The sequence below is a fragment of the Dromaius novaehollandiae genome, chromosome 4, assembly GCF_036370855.1.
Source record: "Dromaius novaehollandiae isolate bDroNov1 chromosome 4, bDroNov1.hap1, whole genome shotgun sequence".
NCBI classification, from domain to species: Eukaryota; Metazoa; Chordata; class Aves; order Casuariiformes; family Dromaiidae; genus Dromaius; species Dromaius novaehollandiae.
The window spans coordinates 29,339,394-29,360,725 of record NC_088101.1 but is presented as its reverse complement, the minus strand read 5'-3'; the positions used below and the strand labels follow the sequence as shown (position 1 = coordinate 29,360,725).

Genomic DNA, 21,332 nt, shown 5'->3' with positions numbered 1-21,332 from the left:
CACCAAATTAAAAAAAAAAGAAAAAAGAAAAAAAAGAGTTTAAGGGAAACAACATTTCCTTATCAATACTGAATACAAACTTTTGTTTCGGTTCCTGCGTTTTCAGTTTCCTCATCTGCTTGGCTCTGTTGTTCAGCCTGACTTCTCTGAATACCTTCATCTTGATCAACCTGCATTTTATCCTAGAAAAAAGTTACATAACTGAATGCACAGCTTTACTGTAATATTTTTTTTAAATGACTGAAGTCAGCTATGACAGATCACATATTATATATGGACAATTCAGTCTTAGAAAGGTTTTGATCCACCATGTTTAGACAGCTATTTTGATACAGTATTACATTTACATCCTTCTCAGTTTAAATGGAGACACCATTCTGCCTGTCCCCCTTGAAGTAATTAGAAAATATCTTCTGTTCCCTATGGCAGAATTACACTAAGCCCACTGAATACTCTCTCCACTTTTATTTTGAAATAAATATATCTAAAACACATGTAAAGAACATTCTAGAAACACAACACTGACACAGGCAAAAACCAACAAGTTCTCTATGGAACAGCCAGAACTGCAATCGCATAAGGCTTCACTCAAGTTTTAAAGTTTGTCATCCAATGAAAAAATAGTTCAATTACCATAACTGTGACACGCATCTGCATCATACGTCCATGAAAACTAGTTCTGTAGTAGGCTCTTACAGTACATGACCAATTGTCTTCCCCTGCCACCCCAAATTAATAATCTGTTTTACTTAAACTTATCTTTTGTTACCTACACCTTATTCTAAATTTGCAGGCCTTAGTGACATCACCATATTTACCACAGCTGGTCACTTGATTTAGTTTAAAATAATGCAGTTTGTCTTTGTAAAAACCTTTCATAACAGAACATGAAAGAATCTCAAATTTTCAGGATGACTCCAATATTTAGACATTTAGATTAACCAGCAGATCAACAATTACTTCCATCACAAGGAATTACGACTCCTGGATTCACACATTACATATGTACGTGAAGTAATTTACTGTTATTTCTGGGAAATAAGGAATTATGTATTTAAAGGGTTTTGTTCCAACTCCAGCACCGGCACATATGCTGCAGCTGTTGCAGGTTTGGCATGTTAACTGATTCAGCAAGTCTTTAACCATAAAAGTTTAAAAAGTAAGCTACTTTTGCCAAATTTAAGTTTTGTCATTTCAGGCTGGGGAGGAGGGGAAAATCCTCATTTATCATTCTTACTGTTCACACAGAAAAGGCAACAACTGGAAGTTTTTTCTACAGGAAAAAACAACTAGGGGGGAGAAAAACAGATATATATACACCACAAACCTCCTCCTCAGAGTCAAGGGTATCATCCTCAATAATGAAAGATAATTGCTGACAAGAACCATTGTAAAACAGAAGATTTATTAGAACTAACAGAAGTACTACAAATAAACAGAAAGCCTGAGGATAGAAGCAGTTACTCTTGTACTGATACTGAACAGTGTGCTACTCCTAGGAACCTCCACATGCAGTACTGATTAGACAAAGCATCAGCCATGTCACTTTCAACTGTTTCCTTTATATACAAATATCAGATGCAAAAGACTTGTCCACAAAGAATAGCATTAAGTTTGGTATTTAAAGTACCAGTTCACCCTCAAAGTCCTTGAAAACAGTGGAATATTTACGGAACCTGCTTATATCACACAATGCTAGTAGTACCACTGCTTGTTCCAACTCCCGTACTATATTCAACTAAAGCAAAAAAAAGCAGCAAAGGACAAGCTTTAAGAGGTGATGAGGAAGTGCATTTATCTCTTCATCCCCCTAAATAAAAACCACACAGTTTTGCTTTCTGTCCAGAGTTAATCAGCAACAGCACACTCCCTCAGTGCAACAGCCCCTTATACTAGTCACTCTGCTGAGTAGTTTGCAATCTCAGGGAGACACAGCAGGAGTGGCAAGCAGCAATTTGCTTACTGCTTTATTTTCTGCTCTCTCTCTCTCTACACTTTCTTCTCTCTCCCTTGTGAGCTGTGTGGTACCTAAAATCCCAAGCTATGGAAGGGCACAAGCAAACAAGAAAGGCTGCTGAGGCTACCTTTGGGGAGCCTCTCCCAGCTGCAAACTGCTCCCTGGTGCTCAGTTCTCAGCTTTGCAATGTAATTGCTGCACCTTGCGACTCAGCCACCTACTTTTAGGAGGCGACACACCATCAAGGGAGCTGACCCTTCTTGCTCTAAAATGGTAGAACTGATAGACAGAACACTGAACTGACACCAAGAATCTACAGCATTTATTTAACTGCTGGCCAGCATGTCAAGAAATATAAAATGCTAAAGTCTCAGTTTTAATGACAAAGTTGTGACACATTTATTTCCAGCATTTCCCCCACCGCAGTCTTACAAGCCAGTTTGTAAGAATTAACAGTACTGAAGTACGTAAGTGAAAAACTTAACAAGTCTTCCCATGCATCATATCAAGAAATAGTATGTATTTTTAATTCAATGAAAATATGGTGCTTTGCGGAAAAACAAGCTCTGAGAACCAACAAATCTCCTTAAGTATGTTCCCACTGGATAGCTAAGATTGGCACAGAGACTGGTAAAGAATAATAAAACAATTCTTCAGAGTCTTTCAGTTTTTATCCTCTTTTTTCCCCCCTCTTACAACCACACCATCAGTACTTTAATAATCAATACACAGACATGAAGAAACGTGTTACATAACTGAATTAGTAATTCAAGGGTGGAGAAGTGGTAATTTTGAAAAGCTATGCACTATGATTTAATCTCCAATTACTAGCTCTTTTCAGAATTACAAGGAGTGTAGATATTTACAAGTTTACATACCAGCTCATCATCTTTGCCTTGGTTCTTACTTGATGATTCAGTGTCCATAGGTGTGTCACTGTGATCTCCGTCTATGTTCTGCTTCTCTATTACTGAAGCATTAGCCACACTGAAAAGGCCGTGGATGTTGACACGCACTTTAACCTTCACTTTGGAATTGTCACCATCATGTTGGGGAACAACATTTTGAATAGTGAAACGCCCTTAAAAAGTTTAAGACATGGTTAAACTATAGCTCAAAAAAAGGCAGAAAAAAGGATACTGTGTTTTATGTCACTTTTTCCTCCTCCCCTAGAAGCGTGTTAATTTAAATAGCAGCTTCATGTAATTTAAGTTCTCTATTTGGAAGCTTCCTACTTTGATATACACTGTACACTTAGTTGTCAGTTGTACAATACAAGCTGAAGCTAGAGAAATCAAAACCTGGTTTTCCCATTATTACTGATTAATTTATACAGCCATAGGATGGTTTTGCTTTCTGTATTTCATTTAAAAAAAAGATCAAGATAACACTATTATTAGGCTCTTACTCTTAGAGCAGAAAAGTCCTACTACTTAACTGAGTTCTTAAAAAAAAAAGAGTATGTATGTTGTCAGTATCCTACCTCAATATCCCTATAGCATTCAAACTAGCAGCAGAAGAGTTTTAAAGATTAAGACAATGGAAAGCCTGGAAAACATTTATTCCACTACTCTGACAGAAGCATATCAAGTTAACATCAGTTCTAGTGACACTGCTTCACAAAAAGCATTGAGAACATAACTGCAAATTGCAGCTCTGTAGAATAAGACTATGCAAATTTACACAGAACATGATCTACACCTGTTACTTTAAGCTTTTCAATAGAGATATTAATAAAGGCTATGCAGTAACATTTTAGCAAGTTAGGCCTTAATCCTTCTTTGTATCCTCTGCACAGCCTATCTCAACAATGGCTGTTTTAGCATCACAACACATCTTTTACACACAACTACTGAATGGCAGGCACACCCCCTTAGTCCTACTGGTCCCACACATAACACGGGCAAGTCCAGCAGCAGCCCTGTGTTCCCCTGGAAGGTCTGAATTTGAACACTCATCTAAGAAACAAAACATAGCAACACAGATGCATTGCACATTTTTGAAACTATTTACCAGGGCTTCTGGAGGCAATGAGGCTGATACCCCACTTTGACACCAGTTGTAAATTTGAGTGAAAGTGATGCAGACTCTGCACTTTTAGGAAAAAAACCCATTCTCCTTTACAAGACAGACATCTTAGAGATAGTTAAATAAGAAATACCTACCAAGTTTATATCAGAAACTAATACCTAGTAGTTCTATTTAAAAACCCTGAGCTCTCTACTATTAATTGTAAAGTAAGATACTATTAGATACCAGGAAGCTATTCACACCATCTAACACTTTAGACTCTGCTACAGATACTTAAATTCGGGAAATGCCCATCTTGCGTGTTCTGACAGTAATGGAAAGGCAAGACAGATACCGGTCTAGATAGTTATCTATCTAGTGTTAACAGCTCCTTTGATCCAGTTTCTCTGAAAATCCAAGTTGGCCTGCACACCAGACCCTGATCCATTTTAGAGGTTGAAAGAACCACACAGTAGAGCACTAAACTCTCTGTACTTGCTTTCTTAAAGCATTCAGAAACAGCTGAACAGATACAGAATGAAGTAAATTTTCTAGAAACTACCATAAGATGATATTGATACTGTTTGATCACTCTATCCAAACAGTGGAGATTGTGCCAAGCCTTTCTAAAAAGAACTTGGGCTTCTCTGTGGCCTAGGAAGCAGAGATAAAACCTCTTCTAAAGAGGTTTTTTTAATTTACCATTTCCCACAAACATACTGTTCATTAAAGTTAGGTTTGGATTTTTATTCATATATTCTTACCTATTCTGGAATCAGGATAAGGCACTTCATGAGGATGGGTATAGTAAGCTTCCAGATCAAAAGGCTCTTTCTTGTGAAAAGTAATTACTTTTGAGAATGGAGCAGCATGGTTCTTACTGAAGACTTCACATTCCCTGAAGTAGGAAAACATTGAATAAAGGTAAACCACTGAGCATAACTTGATTCTGATTGTCTATTAAGTTATGTTGATGACCATCAGCCACATTAACAAGTAGCTAAATAATGTTTACGTAGAAAGTCAACTTATGACAAGAGTTCCAAGATCTGTAGGTCTCAAAGCTGGGCCATACATTTTAGGCCACACTTCTCAAAAATCTAGCAAGTTCACACTTAAGTATTTTAAATATACTCCCAATGACTAAGCAGTAATTGGAAATCAAGAGGTATGATACAGAAGAAAACAAACTGTTCAAGTGGATAAACAGAATTTGAAGGTATATACACACACACTTTTTACCGAACACCATACAGCTTACCCTGTTCCTTCTTCATAAGATGATTTCCATCTTAATGTTATTGAATAAGGAACAACATCTGTGATGGAAAATTCACGTACTTTAAAAGCTGGGGAAAGAATTGCACACTAGAAAAGAAAGACCAGAATTTTATTACATTATTGTATTTACTATTTACTTCACTACATGAAAGTGCGAAGAGCCTACAAATCAATACAGGTCAAATTGAGGTCCTGCTTATCACGGAGCTTTTAAACAGAAGTTTCCTACTATTAGTAGAAAGCCAATCAAGTCGTCTGAGCTGAATGACTTACCTAAATTAAGGTAACAGAAACAGATACTACTTTGCTAGCAACTGTCAGCAAAAAATACAAAGCTTCCAAACCATTATACAGCAGTGTGGGTTACCAAGTTGAACATGTCTCTACAAGTTCATCCTTCTAACATCACTCAGCACTAAGTTACTAAATGTAATTTCTTACATGGTCACTGTGACCAAATGTTCAAAGAGCAAGTAAGACCTTACACCTTGTTTCAGCTGTAGTACCTTTTGCCTTTGGTTAGTTGCATTTCACTAGTACACCACGTTAAACAAGTAATAGCGAAGCTTAATTTTAATAACCATACCTGCAAGGCACAACCTCTTGCAACAGCTTCATCAGCATTTAGCGTGGTGCTGATTTCTTTACAGAAAAAGTTAGAGATTTGTTCTTTCACTGCTGGGATTCTAGTGGCCCCACCTACTATTTCTATACTGTAGATATCTTCACGCTGAAGTTCTAGAAAAGACAGTGCAGGACCTTAGGTTATCATCAAGATGTCAAAAAGCTGTCTTTGCACAGCCAAGAAAAGATTGAGACCCCTTATTATCTAAGCACTCTGACAAGCAATGAATATAATCAATGGCCAAAAAGATCTTTCAAAATAGATTTGTAATAACTTTCTACTCAAGAATCTTTGTCCCTTCTGCAAGGCTGTAAAGTTTTCTAGTTGCCTAATTCTGGAAATGCAGAAGCCAAACATTCAAACAATGATTACTTCATGACAGGTGTTCTTCAAAACGCATTGTCCATATGCATCCTCCTTCTGGTGTGCATAAGCCTAAGTGTGTATAATAGGGTTCTCTTAAGCAGCCCTGTACCACAGGACAACACCTCGTTGCTCCCAAACAAGGATAACAAACTCAGATGTATCTCATTATATGTTCAATTTAATTTTGCTTGCCAATACAGAAAAACAAAGCCTTAATTAAAAACACATGATAAATGTTACACTGTGCTTGCAGGGTAACTTTATTTCTTATTCAGGATACGTGCATCAAGTGATCTCTAACAACTATCAGTCCTTGTATGGTTTTGCTATAGTAGTTACTGTTCAAGTTCTTACTTCTTTCATTACTTATCTAGCCAACTGACATAAGGAGAATTTTTCCTTTTTGTTTAGCTGAAGAGGCTTGAAATTAAGGATAAGCTTTTTCCTGTCCTTGTGAAAGCCTATTTTTTTCCTAATGTAATGTAAAAAAGAGAAAAAGAAAATTATTTGCACATGCTTCAAGTAACTTATTTCAAGTATCTACTGCCAAATTCTCAGATCAGTGAGGACAGCTATGTATCGCATAAGGAACAAGTTGGCCAGACATTTGCAAAATGTTAAGGCAAACAATGATAGCAAAACTATCATTCTTTAAGAAAATAAGCAAGCTTTCAGAGGGCCAACGTTTTCCATTACACAGGGTGAATGAAGGTCAATAAACCAGGGTTGCATAGTGATTTGTGCACTAAATGAGGCAAAAATGAGATCATGCATACATGACAAGCATATGAATGGAACTTACATTTAACTTTTCAGTACTTAGCTTTGCAATTCTAATAAATACAAAAATATATTAAAAGATAATCATTAAAGAGATCTAGAATAACTGTATTACCAGTTACTTTCTTGAGCCAGAAGTAATACTTATATTAACTCCTACTTACTAGCTTGGTCCATGGCTGCTCTTAGAGGAGGTTCCACTCTGGACAGAAGGGCAGCACACAATTGTTCAAATTGAGCTCTGCAGAAATGGGGGGGGGGGGGGGGGGGGGGCGGAAAAAAAAAGGTCTCATATTGGAAGCCAGCTTAGAGACCACACTTCATTGCACTCCAGGGAAGGTAACACACAGTACCTGTTCATCTTACTGGAGACATCAAGGTCATTCATGAAGCACTCAATATTGAGTGGAAGGTCAGAAGCATTTGCACTCATAAGCTTCTTTAGTTTTTCACATTCCTGATACAATCGCAGCAGTGCTCGGGAATTCTCTTTTACATTCAGTTTATATTTTGTCCTGAATTCTTCAGAGAAGTAGTCTACCAAAGCCTCATCAAAATTCCTGCCACCTAAGAAAGGGTCAAAGGTAGTAGCCAAGACCTACGTAGAAGTGAAAGAACAGAGATTAAAAGTTATTACACTTAATGTTTTAGATCTGGGGATAGCTTTCATATGGAGCATGGTTTTAGAAGTGAGCACCTTTAAAAAACAGGTTTGATATAGCAAAATCCTTTGTGATAGTCTCACTGTTCTCTACTACTATGCAGCCACCTGACAGTACAACCTTAAATAAAATAAAAAAAAAAAAAAAAAAAAAAAAGAAAAGCTTCCCCCTCAAACTTTTAGTTCCTCCCCCCCACACACACACCATAAAAACTCACCTAACAAAGAACAAGTCCCCAACCCTCCTCCCAACACATTAGCCATGTTACTTCCTACCATGCTATGGCCCCTACACAATTTACTAGCTCACTAAAGCAGCAGACCAACATAGCTATCTTGTCATGCTATTACTAGTTCTGTTTACTAGTTCTGTGTTATAAGTAAAAAAAAAAAAAAAAAAAAAAAGTTTTACCTTCCATATGACTTTATGTGACCATGTTTTGCAAGCAAAGACAGATTTATAAAAACATTCAGCCACCACTATCCCAAACTTAAAAGATGACAATCTCAAAACTTGAAAATGAAGATCATTCAGTGACATTTCACATATTTACATTAACATTTAAATTAAGACCTAATGCTGGAGGGAAAGAGTGGAGTTCAACAATTCCCCATTCTACTAAAGAGAAAAGTCAGCTGCACAACTAAAGATTATGAGTTTACCAGAAAATACAAATAACTGTTTCAGTGAGGTAACAGGGTACAAACACCATGCATATGCTTAGCTGTCAAGCACTTTTCAGAACACTTTGGGATACTTCATTTCTGCACTTTATAGAAATTGTTTTTGGCAATTTTGCCAAAAATATCAGAAAATTTTGGTATACACCATTTCCAAAGTGTTTGCTACAGGCATTTACCAATTTTAAAAAAGTCGTTTCCCAGAACAGTATTTTACATATCATTCAGTAAAGTTTTAATGTATAGCTCACGAAGTTACCTTTAGTTTTCCCTTGTTAAAAGCACAGATGGAAACCTGATATGCAGAATGTCCCATATCTACAAAGACCACATTTCTTGGCTTCTCTTCCAAGGCTGGCAGATCTTGCTTGTATATTCCATAGGCTAGCGCAACTGAGAAATAGGGAGAATAGGGAAGTTACTGATGTAAATTAAGGTGAAGCTGTATGCAAGTATAAAACATGGTAAAAGCAATACAGGAAGAACCATGCTTATAAAGTTGGTTGAGGCATTAGAAAAAGAGAATTTAAAGTCAAGAAGCACTTTGTTACTGGTTTAAACTGTTCCACTTCCATTCCCATGAAGTGTAGCCTATTTTTATATACTACCTTAAAAGTGATTCACCGCAGCCAGGAGGCAAACTCACATTCCCTTTATAAACCATTGCTTTCAAACTTCCTAAAGACTTCTCAGCAACAGAAAACTGCAATAAACAAATTAATTTATACAAATGATATTTATGCCAGTGCTACATCAACTGACAGGTCTGCTGCAAGTTTAAACAGTCATGCTCCCACAAACTCATTCTCAGTTTGGTCTGGATGTTTTGCAAAGTCATGCAGTTGAAGTCATTTCTAAATATGATCAGCAGGTCTGCTTCCAGAAAAAGCTCCATAAAAATGCAATTTGTTTGCATTATACTCTGGATTATACCTTTTGGAATTCCCCTTAAATATATCTGACTTCAAATAAGTACTAGCTTATAATTAAGAAGTACTTCACTAATACTTCCACGTGATTTATTTTTTATTCCAGCACACCCATCTTCCAGGAAGCAAGAAATATGTTACGTTTTTTAATCAAACTGGGGAATGTAAACATGTATTAATGGCTATTTGCAAATAAAATGAAAAAGCAATGAGTGAGAGTTCATTTGGAAATGCACTGTAGAGCAGAAACATGGGGAAGAGCACACTTAAAAGACACCACTACAGACATATGATAAATGATGTATTTAATGTCATCTTTCAGAAGGAAAAAAGCTTGTTAAATCTGAAAATATCGTACAATAATATTATTTAATACAACAACTGAAAATTTAGGTCAGATGCATACCCCAGCTGGATTATCATTCAGAGATTCTCAAGCTAGCTCAGACCTTCCCAATATAGCTCCATGCCAAAGCACAGAGATACCAGCTTCACTCCAGAAGCAGAGTAGCTATGTTAATGTAGCAGCACAGGCAAGTTAATAAACTCACTCTCACCCTCCCATTGTGTCTAATAAGCTGAGAACAACACACCACTAGCAGAGTTACTTTGTTTCCAGTTCCCAAACTGGATTGGGCAGTACTAGCTTGGACAGCTTTTCCCAAGCTCCTGATTGTGCAACACAGGTATGTCATCAGCCAGATAGACTGAGTAGCCTGAATTAGGGGAAAAAGACAACCCACCGGCACATTTACATGCACTGCTGGTTATTTCTGTGCATGTAGCCCTTTTACCTGCTGTAGTTTCATTCATCAGCTTCAGACAATTTAATCCTGCAATCTGTGCAGCTGCCATTACAGACCGTCTCTCAGCATCAGTGAAGAAACTGGGTACCTGTTTACAAGAAGTTATATAGATACTGTAATATACAGACATTAATTCAAAGAAATCAGATGTACCCATTAAACAATCCTTTACATTTTAATACCACAAAATACAGTTACAAGCTATCCTCAGATTAATAAGGCAGTCTGAGTAAAACAGCTAGATAATTCATTTTAATGCATGTTTTAATTAAGTTTCAAAGCTACAAAATTGTTAGCTGAAGTCTAGACTCAAGTGTTTTAAACTAGATTTAAGCACAAAAAACCTTGTTCCTTAGATCCTTCTATTGAGATTTTGATCTTCAAGTCATTACCAGTCAAAACCATTTTAAAAGGCATCTGAAAACATTTGTATAGCATAAAGTCAACATCTGGGCTAAAAATAAACTGTAAAGTACTACTGCACTAAGTTATAGTTCAAGCTTAATTCCGTAGCGTCAGATTTGTGTTACAACTGAAGCTATACCATATGTTGTATCATTTTCAGTTATCAAATGCATGCTGCAAGCTGGCACTGCAGTATAACAATATTCAACTCCACCAAAGATATCCAAAGCACAGTCAGAGCCCCACCTAGAAGCTGGCTGCAATTATTTGTCACCTTTTAAACTTAAGTGAAGCTTAAAACTATAGAACTATATTCATAGTTTCTGTATCATTAGCTAGCATTACAGTGTATTACCAAGGATTCCTTGTTTGCATGGGAGGTATTTGTGTAAGTGTCTTTGTACACCATAACAAAGCAAGCAAAAAAGATCAAAGCAGATCTCTAACATATAGCTTTCAAGTTCCCCTCTCTCTATTTGAGATCTAGAATTTTGTATCAAAACCAAAAGCTGGGCAAGGAGACTATCAAAGCAAGAAGCCCCACAAGTAAAACACTAACCACTAAAAACGTCAAAAACAACCCCCCCCCCCCCACACGCCTTGAAACTAACGTGGACAGTTCAGATTTCTCAAAAATTGTTAGTGTGACCCTCAGAGACATGAAGCTTAGGCAACTCTGAATCTACCCTAAAACCCAAACAGCATTCAACTTTATATAAAAAGGAATTTAACATACGTTTGGGAAGGTTCTCTAGAAATGAGAACAATATGCTCACATACAGGCCAGTCCCCATTTATAACAGGCTAGTTATCCAGCAGCGAGTTAGCCAGTCTGGATCAGTCTGACAAGTATTTTCTGTCCAAAAACACATGGATTTAATGAATTTTTCATTTTCTGACACGTGATTACAGAAACGCTATCAGCTGGAAAAAGACATAATAAAGGGCTACTTTTTTGACAAATTGGTTATAAATAGCTAGGTAGTTAAACAGTTGTCTATTGCAACGTCAGTTCGCACTTCTGGTTTCTGTAAGTGATTTCTATCTAATGTTTCTTTCCACTGCACCATGGCATAAATTGTTAAGTTTAACGTTATCTATAAACGGAATCACAACAAATATATTACAACTTACTGAAATCACACAGTCTGCCACTGGCTTCTTCAGAGCACTTTCTGAAGTCTCTTTGAGCTTGGCCAGTAACATTCCTGTTATCTGCTCAATTGCAAACGGTCTCTCTTCATCTAGGTATCTCACCTGAAATAAAGAAAAATAGCAGTTCTGTAATAAATCATCTCAGGTGAAGTTTTCTCAGCACCAATGGATGTAATTTTGCACGGACAAGCATTTACTCCTGGACCAACGGGCAAGCAGGCTTTGCCAAAGATTTCAAATGGAAGTTGAAAAGCTATCTAATCAAAAACTAATCTGAAGGCTATGGGTTTTGCCTTCCCTTCCCCCCAGAAGTCTCACAACAAATCAAAGATCCTTTCAGAGATATGTCATTTCTTCTCCAAGATGTGCTGCTTGGACTTTCTTGTAGTTTTGATCAAAGAGACCCAAGTTTAACACCAGACTGTTGACACAGATAACTCTCAATGCCAACTGATGCTATGGATTCATGCTACTTAAATTGTAACAGTTCAATTCGGTTGAACACCTATTTGTAAGAAACCTTGACACTTCAGTTATTTCAAAGGATTATTCAAATGCTATAGCATTTTTATCTTTTAAGTTTAACAGTAAAAAAATAATAGTTAGCATCATGTTCTTCCTGACATGAGCTAAATATCCAAGCTCTGGAACAAATGCAGTGAACATTTATTTCCTTCAAGGGTCACTCAGGTGCATAAGGTGGAGCGGGAGGCAAACAAGGCAACTCCAGCAATCTTGTCCTGCCCATGAAACACATCTGTATCTTTGAGCCTGTATTTGGAGTGTTACATGAGGTTACATGTCCTGAATTCCTGCCTGACTGGGGTCTCTCTAGCAATCCCAAACACCCCCATGCAGGGAACCCCAGAGAGAAGAACTATGGCTATGTTTACATTGGCAGTTAATAAAGCGCAATATGAGCATGTCTACAATGTAAAAGAAGTTTCCTTCACGTGCTCTAAAGTCCCTTGGCAAAGCAACCCAGAGTGCACTAAAGTGAGGATGATGGGACATTTACTTCAAAAGTGCACTCTGTATCCAAATTAAAATGTTAATAGTAGATGCACAGAGTCTGAAATCAGGGAGTCTGAATTTTGAGAACAGCTGTTTCAAGCCATTTATTTTGGAAGCAAATTAAGAGTAGATAGCCTGTTCATATTAAATATTCAGAGCATTATCCGGTTTTCCTGAAACTTGATGTCTGCGTACCCATAAGACCTAAAACTCAGCCAAGACTAATAGTCATGCCCTGTAATTAAATCTGTTTGAAAGTAATCTGGTAATAGAAGGTATAAGCTACTACAGTAAGTATAGAAAGCTAATACAATTGATAAGAAAGCTCAACTGACATCTCAAAGCAAAAAAGTTAGTAAAATATTTGAATAGACATCACTGCAGGGAAAACAATGTTTATCTTCTTTAGAGAAAAACTTTATTATACAGTAAGTTTTATTCAAGGCAAATGCAACCCAAATTTAATCTTTTTTAGGTTAGAGCTATTAACATTTTGTAGCATACCTGTACAGGAGAATTCACACAATACCTTTTTACATTGTCTTATTAGTAGAAGAATGTATACATACTGCAGACCAAATTCTCTTGATCTTTCCAATCATGTCTCCCTATAATTCATTCACTTCTTTACATTAGAAAGATAGCAAAATTACGCTAAGGAAGACTTTGTGAAAAATAAAAGACAACATTGTTGTACTGCTAAACTGACATTTCTTTTTAAAATGGACACACATAGATTTAGAGATTTCTTAAGGAAAACTTAAGCAAATTCAAGTAGGAAGTGACACAAAGCTTTTCAGTGCTAATCTTTACCACTAGAGATACTATGCACAAAGCTCTAACTCACCTTTACTCCTACAGAGCCGTTTGGCATCTTCTGAAGCTCATAGGGAAGTTTGGCCCTTTCAGCTTGTATGTAAGGATCTTCGAATGCTCTTCCATGCAATTTTTTGAAGCCATGTAATGTATTTTTTACATTCGTGACAATCTGTGGAAAACATTTTATTTTTAAGTTGACCATGAGAGGCATGGTATAGAAGACCATCAAGAAGGTGACTTGTTAGTTTGGGCTTGATGCATTAACTGGGAGACTGCTTATTTCAAGCAGTATACATTTATTGGAAAGCAAAGGGAGCAGAGGGGCACAGCACACAGGAGAAAGGCTCTTAATTTAGTCTCCATCATAAAACTCAAATTTATTTCCCTTTTTAATACCAGCAAGCACATAGCCAATCTTCACTGCACCTTTTATTAAAGGAGCTTTCTGATACATGACATTTGATTATCATATTACACATTCATTGCTGCAGACAGCATCGCAACAATGAAAGTACTACTTACATTAACCCTAAATGAAACTTTAACAAATTTAACCCTTTCATTTCCTTTGAAGTTTGGCTTGAATTCAGATCCCATCTGGAGATAAAAATCTTCTCATAGCTATTCCCTCATCAGTGTTTCACTTTAAATATTTTAAGAACAGAAAGGACCAGAACAAGAAAGTTCTGACAAACACGATATTTAAACTATCAGAAGTTGTTACTCCAGGGTAATTATTCCAGCATAAACTGAGTTTACTAGTCTAAATACCATGCTTAATAGCTGGAGAAAAGTACAACTGACAGCACACGTTCTCATTAGCAAGGTTCAGATAAGCAGTGTAAAGTTTCTCAGAAAGTGATACAGCCTCTGCTAGATACTGAGTGTTGACAGTATTACCAGTGGGCTCCATTACCTTTACATCCAATAGGTAAAGCAGCTAATTCAATTTCCAATTACCTACACACTGCTAAGAAGGAAAAAGTTCTCTCAGCATGCTAAACATGATGCATATAGGTGAAAGAGACAGTAAGACTTCATCTGCTTTGGCTTTCTAAATTCATATTAGTCATTATGAAGTCTTCTGCTCAGTCACTTCAAGTATTTTAATCCAAAGCAGTTTGTTCTTTTTCTCATGTGGCAAGTGAAATTAGAGACTTATAGAGAAATTTCACTTCTGTCTGAACTTCTGAGTTAAGACAGTAAATTGCCAACATGCATTCATTTCACTTTATGAACAATCAATACCTATATACTAGGCTTTCACTCTTCAACTTCTGTGTTAGCTTTTCTAAAATGTAAACACAGTATACTCCCCTCCCCCCCCCCAGTGAAGCATGAACTCTACTGTTGCTGTGACAAGTGGGAAGTTTTTTGTTTTTTTTTTTTAAACACACTGGGGAAGAGACTAGATTTTTCAGTAACTCCCAACTTTTACTCTAAATTACAGAAAACAAGGCAAAAAAAGTGTTTCAACCTCAATACAGAGAACTGAAGCAGCGAGAACCTTACTAACAATTGTCTACTTAACTAGACAATTGTCTACTATGTGTATTTTACAGTAGTAATTCCTCTACAACAGAGGAATACCAAGTTCATTCATTACTATTCTTTCCACAGTTCAACATGAGAAGTCAGGTAAGTAATAGGGTTTTTTTGATCCATTTACCTGGCTCTTTGCTGCATTCCCTATGGCCCGGGTCTTGGATCCTAAAGATATACATGCTCTAAGTGAAAAAGAAAAAAAGAAATTCACCTTCAAAGAACACAAAGTATTTCCATGGTACTCTTAAAAATAACTTAAGACAAAAAAATACAGTAGCAGAAGATGGATGTGGTATTTAACAACTTTATTATATGAAGCATCAGAACTTGCAGTGGAATTCTAGTTCTTTTGTTCTTTGCAAATTACTTTAGAAACTGTTAGCAACCACAACTGTTTTCCTTATGATTATATTTAAGGTATTCTTTAAGAACTAATGTATTCTACAGATCTTATCATGAAGGTAAGGGTCACAGCTCATAACTGAAAGAACCTGTGACATTTACTATAAAAACCTGAATTCTACTAGTCAGGCTTTCTTGACTTAAAGACCCTGAAGCTTGCTAGAGCTACATTCACACTGTAGGAGTCTTTAACAACAATAATCATTAGAAAACCACTAAAAAGAATTCTAAGCCCAAGACAGCCAAAGAGCTCAATATTACAAACTGCGTATCAAGAACTTCACGTGACTGAGGACTACCAGGCACACACAGCAAGCAGTCAAAAGGGGAGATGGTCTGGGAACAGGCTTGCCAAGCTCCCAAGTACAAGGTCCCTTGGGGCTTGCTTCTTCTCACAGCCATTCAGGTCATCCACAGAGCACCCTGCTCAGCTCCAGCACAGGGCTGCCCAAGGTCCACACACACATCGGGCCATCTTGATGCTGCATTCAGCAACCTCTCCACCAGCCTATACTAACGAGCATCAAGGGCACGAATTGCTGGACATTTTTCAAGGAGCAAAACCTACAAGAAATATATGCAACAATGCCAATGACAGCTCTACCTACAGCCTCAGCGCTAACTGTTCTGGCAGCAATTTCAGTAAAAACACAGGAACTAGACGAATTTCTTCTTCCAGTAATGAAAGACACATTTATTACCTCTCACTTTTAATGCATGTTTTCTAACCAGTGTATCTTCTCATCAGTGTATTTCCCAAGTACTGTCAATGACACTTCCCCCACCCCTTGGAAATTACTATTGCCACCTTTGTTTTTATAGATGTAAAATGGAACTGATCTGCCTGAAATCATTCAGCAGTAATAACAACTACAATCCAGATTTCATAAGGTTAAAATTGAATTGTTTAGTGAAAGCATAAAGGTCAGTATAGTAGCTTGCTTCCTGCCTCTTCTCCATCTTCATTACAAAGGCAGCACTATGTGTAATTTGATAGTATTATCCAGCAACCTCTTCTGCTATAAAGACCATACTAAACATGTGGAATCTTCCCTGCATTTAGCTGCTGCAGTAGAAAATGCATTGCACTACAATTTTAAACAAGTAGTTCAGCTTTTACAAACAGTACACATTTTGTATTTATATTACTTAACATTACTACTAATTATTCTTTGTAATAATTAAAGAAAATGCCAGAAAAAAGCAAATTAGAAAGGCTGCAAATGGCTTACAAGGCACTTATTTTATGGATGATAATTACAATTTCTTAATGCTATTATAACAGGCTTTTTCTGGACTCTGTTGAGAAACATCAGTACTTTCAAATACACCTATAACATAGCATGCAACATCAAGTCTCAGCCCATGAGAAAGTTCTTGCTATCATTTTCTCATGTTACTGAGGTCCCAGCACAAGGGCATGGCTGGAAAGGGGAGTCAAAAACCAAGATGTGCTCTGTTAGGCTCTAAATTTTGCAGCTGTATCCAAGACAGCCCTTTAGGAAGCACATCTGCCATGAGGAGACGCATCAGGTGGGACAACAGACCTTTCTCTGCCCATCCCCTGGCTTGCTTTAAAGCAACATTTTGAACAGCACAGAGATTCTTCTAATAGCAGCAACTCCCTCCACCAGGAGGGCATTTCAACCCTTACCATACATTGTTTGGAAGAAGATGCTACCTCATTATTTTAATTAGTTTGTAATTAGGCTAATTGCTTGTGGTCTGAAAAAAATAGTTATTAAGAACTTATGAGCCATCAACAATCAACATTTTTCTTCCCACAAAACCATGTTAGTGAGATAGAGCAGTTGAAAGCGTCATTTGCCCAGGGTCACTGGAAATGCTTGCAACAGACTGTCTGGAGCTCCCAACTCAGAAAAACTGAAGTGTCAGTTAACATCTAAAGAGTTATTAAAGACCAAGAGACTTAAGAACTTTCTAAAGTTGTACTGAAATAGATGGCTTCCTGGCAGAATATTTTTCATTTCTACCAAACTGGTACCAACGCTTCAAAATTAACACACACTATACAAACGCCAGCAATCCCATGCCCTAGATCACAGGATGTAGCTTACAGAAAATACTAGTAAAGGATCACTGTCAAAATGCTAACCCAGGGGCTTACATCTGAATGTTTTAAGAACTGGGACACCAGACTCACGATTTTAAAAAAAGAGTGTTCTATTAACATGTGATAATAAACTATCTTCCAGAAGTCTACATACACTGCTTTGTTTGTGGCACAAAAGTATACTTACACGAACGCTGTACTGTGCGCAGCAGTATTGCGCAGACATCTGAATCAGCTCCAACACCAGAAGCCGGCTGTGATAATTAGCCTTGCCCAGAAAGAACAATTAGCCCTGTACAACACAGCAAAGAGTATCCTATCTTTAGAACCTAACCCAGTATCCTTACACATCTTAATAACGCACTGTACATGTAAGTGTACTAGCTTGTCCACAGCTAGTTCAGATATTTTTATGCTGCACTATACAACACACACTAAACTCAAATTCTAGAGTGGACATAACTCTTAGACCACCACCTAAATCCTATTCAAAATAAGGCTTAGTTACCCATAATAGTATTAAAACCATAACATTTTACTTACTTTTTTGGTTTATTACAAGACAATAGAACTTTAAAAAAGTTCCTAATGTTTTTCTATACTATGTTTTGGAGAAAGAGGAGAAAAAAGCCAGGAGAAATGTCACCTGAAGCAAGGTATCCAGTGCCTTTAGGTATTTGCTCACTCAAGGTACTGTCTTGCTCACTGTGCTTTAACTTCCTTTCGTAATCATTTTGCAAATTTATTGAAAGCAGTTACTCAGCTAAGTTAATATGAAGGGTATTAAACACACAGAAACCTACACAAAGCGCAGCTGCAAAGAACACACTCCAGGAATAGCTAGGAATTGGAAGCACCCTGCATCATAGTGGGGAAGGAAACTGCAGCCGTCTGAGGACTCCTTGGGCAACAATTTCAGGAGGTTCTTTGCACAGAATTTTAGACATCTCGATTTCAGTTCTCATAAAACATGCATCAGTACAACATCTTCCTGAAAGCTCTGAGTATAAGAGAAGCTAGTATATTTTTTCTAAGCAGCACTAAGAGTATTTTCATTAAAATGTAGACAATATGCATTTTAGCACACCACTCTGGACTTTTTTTAAAACTCTGTAAAGCACTACTAGACATACGTTTCTCCAAGGCTGAAATGGCAGTAATGCTAAAGTTACTATGGCCTCACATAGCAGAAACAAGTTTATTGACAGCTATGAAGTCCTTTTTTAAAGGAAAGCACCATCCAAAGCTCAAGTTTTATGAGTATTAGATGGATTCCTCATTCTTCCTTGAAAGTTATGCACAGACAGAGCTCTCGAAAATCCCAGACGTATCCCATAGAAACAGAAAAGAAAAATCTCCACCTACTCTTGCGTATCCCATCATCACGAACATAGCCCACTGCACACCCCCCGCCTTGCCGGAAACCTCGGCACGGCACAGCCAAGAGATGCGGCACAGTGCAAGTAAGAACAGGTCTAGGGAGATGGAGCTCATCGCGCCACTTCCCCGTCTCTCGGGTGAATCGACGTCCTCCTCTTCCTCCTCCCCGGTCTCACCCCCACTCCATCATAAAGTTGTTAGCGAAATCGCTTCAAGCTCAGGCCACCGCACCAGCGCGAACCGGGGAAACGCGCGCGCTTACACCGAGGTCCTCGCCGCGCAGAAGTGAAGCGCTGCGGAGGCAGGAACAGACTCCTTTGTGCCCGCGGAGCGGCGCGGATCGCCCGGCGCGGCGCGGTATTTCAAGGACACGGAGGAGTCACAAGTCGGGGGGGGAGGGGGGAGGGTTTCTCGGGCAACCTCCTGCCCCAAGCGGCGCCTCCTCAAAACGTTTCCCTCGCTACCGAGAAAGCGGCTTTCGCCCGGCCCCGGAAGGATCCCGCGGCCTCGCTCCCCGCCGGGACCGGGTGCGGGCAGCGCACCCCCGCGCAGGGAGCCGCGCAGCAGCTGGGGCGCCAGAGCGGCGTGCGGAGCGGCCGCGCAGGGCGAGGCCCCGCGGGGCCGGGCAGCGCCCCCCGCCGCCTTGGGGACCCGGTGCGCCCGGCCGGGGGGGGGGGGGGCGCCTGGTGCCGGTACTCACGGGGTGCAGCGGTCGCTGTACTCGTTGGCGATGGTCTCGATGCCGCCGCTCCGCGCGACGCCGATGTAGCAGTTAAGGAAGCCGAGGTCGATGCCTACCACGGACATGGCTGCGCCTGGTGCCTCCCGTTCCCCGCCGACCTGCGACTACAGCGGCAGCGCCGACCGTCTCGGCTGCTGGAACCCGGCTCCTCGCCCGTCTCTCCCCCACTGCGGAGCAGCAGCCACCAACCGGCAGTTACTGCGCTCTGCGCAGGCGCGCTGTGACGCCCGGCGGGGAACCCGCGAGGCCCCGGCTCCCGCTTCGGCCCTTTCCGGAAGGGCTCGGGCTGCGCTGGCTGAGGGCGCCGCGCGTTCGAGAAGGATCTGGAAAGGGAGGGAGCGGGCATTATCTGGAGCGACACCCCGTGCCGCGACGTCAGCACTGCGGCGGCCACGCCCCCCACCCCCTTAAAGGGGCCGGCGCCAGAGCACACGCCTGCCCGTGCACACCGTTTGGTTTTGTTGTTTTGTTTTGTTGTGTTTTGAATCCCTCCCCTGCTTCTGGAGGGGGGCTAGCTGCCAGTCCGCAGGGCTGGGGAGAAAAAGGCTACAAACGCGGGCTGCATTGGCACCTGCAGCGCCGGAGGTGCCGCGCGAGGCCCGCTTCAGCAGCCTCACCTCTTAGTTTGATGTAAACGCTGATTGCAACACAATATAATTTAACGTGATTATAACAATCTAGCGCAATTACTGCTGGGCCGATTGATGTAATTTCACACGCCGTCGTTAATTATGATTCATGGACAGGATCAGGCCACGCAGCTGGCTATCCTTCAGGTCTCCCACGGCCTTCCTCCCCGGGAGGGGCAGAGGTCTACAGGGGTGCGAGGACCTCCCCAACGCCACTGCGGCACCTCTCCGACTCCCCCCCCACCGCTGAAGCCCTCCCTCGTCCGCCTCTGCGCCTTCCCCGAGCAAGCCTCGTCTTTGCCGCTTTATCCCATTTTTTTGTGGGTGTCGCTTCAAGCACGGAGGACTGTCTCACACCCTGCAAAACATACTTAAGGGCTGGAAGAGCCCCATAAATATTTATCCGCTTCTAAAAATTACATCTCTTTCACGCAGCAATACGACAACTTTCTGACATGATACACGATGCTGCACTGTACAACTTTGCTCCACTGGAGAGAATAAAAATAAGCGCTAAACTGTTAAACTAGATTTGCATCCCTGTCAAGAGTTTTGATTATTTCTCCGTGCGGCAACGTTTCAACGCAACTAGAATTTTTTTAGGCAAGGAGAATTACATGCCATTTCCTTCTGAAACCTCCTGAAGCAAGAGAAGTCACTGCTAAATAGGGTTATTTTGCCTGTGTGGGATAACTAGTACTTCCTAGTACCAGCAATTAACAAAGCCAATTTTCCTTGCTGGTATTACGGTCGGACAGGGGAATCAGACCGATCCCACTTGTAGTAGCCAGGGAGACCAACTCCAACTCAGGTTTCTGCTCTGTTTCAAGCCCTGTTGCAAAGCCAGTCCTCAATGATTCAGGGCATTGCAGCACACCACTTCTGCAGCACCACCGGAGGCTAACTCCCCACGGAAAAGGAACGGGGGCAAGAGATGGCAGGCAAATACCCTGTGGAGGAACACAACGTGGCTAAGGCAGGCCCAGAAGAAATTGTGCAGCAGGGGGGACAAGCCGTCGCTGCATAAGCACTGCCGTATCTCACATCTCGGCAGGATAAATTAGCTTGTAC

At 39.8% G+C, this 21,332-nt stretch overlaps 1 protein-coding gene across 2 annotated transcripts in view; it reads right to left on the bottom strand.

The window, feature by feature from the left end:
- Positions 1-19,980, bottom strand: part of HSPA4L (heat shock protein family A (Hsp70) member 4 like) — a 29,525-nt gene extending 9,545 nt beyond the window's left edge. The window contains exons 1-13 of one of the 2 annotated variants that reach the window (XM_064510675.1): positions 19,591-19,980; positions 15,159-15,216; positions 13,518-13,658; positions 11,636-11,758; positions 10,085-10,184; positions 8,621-8,754; positions 7,373-7,617; positions 7,184-7,260; positions 5,835-5,986; positions 5,229-5,335; positions 4,732-4,865; positions 2,836-3,038; positions 81-182 (exon numbers count right to left, since the gene is read on the bottom strand). In XM_064510675.1, coding sequence (XP_064366745.1) covers positions 81-182; positions 2,836-3,038; positions 4,732-4,865; positions 5,229-5,335; positions 5,835-5,986; positions 7,184-7,260; positions 7,373-7,617; positions 8,621-8,754; positions 10,085-10,184; positions 11,636-11,758; positions 13,518-13,658; positions 15,159-15,216; positions 19,591-19,697 — 1,683 coding nt within the window. In that variant the 5' untranslated portion in view covers positions 19,698-19,980. The remainder of the gene's footprint in view (positions 1-80; positions 183-2,835; positions 3,039-4,731; positions 4,866-5,228; positions 5,336-5,834; positions 5,987-7,183; positions 7,261-7,372; positions 7,618-8,620; positions 8,755-10,084; positions 10,185-11,635; positions 11,759-13,517; positions 13,659-15,158; positions 15,217-19,590) is intronic. The other variant, XM_064510677.1, reaches the window with a different exon arrangement.
- Between the last annotated feature and the right edge of the window lie 1,352 nt (positions 19,981-21,332).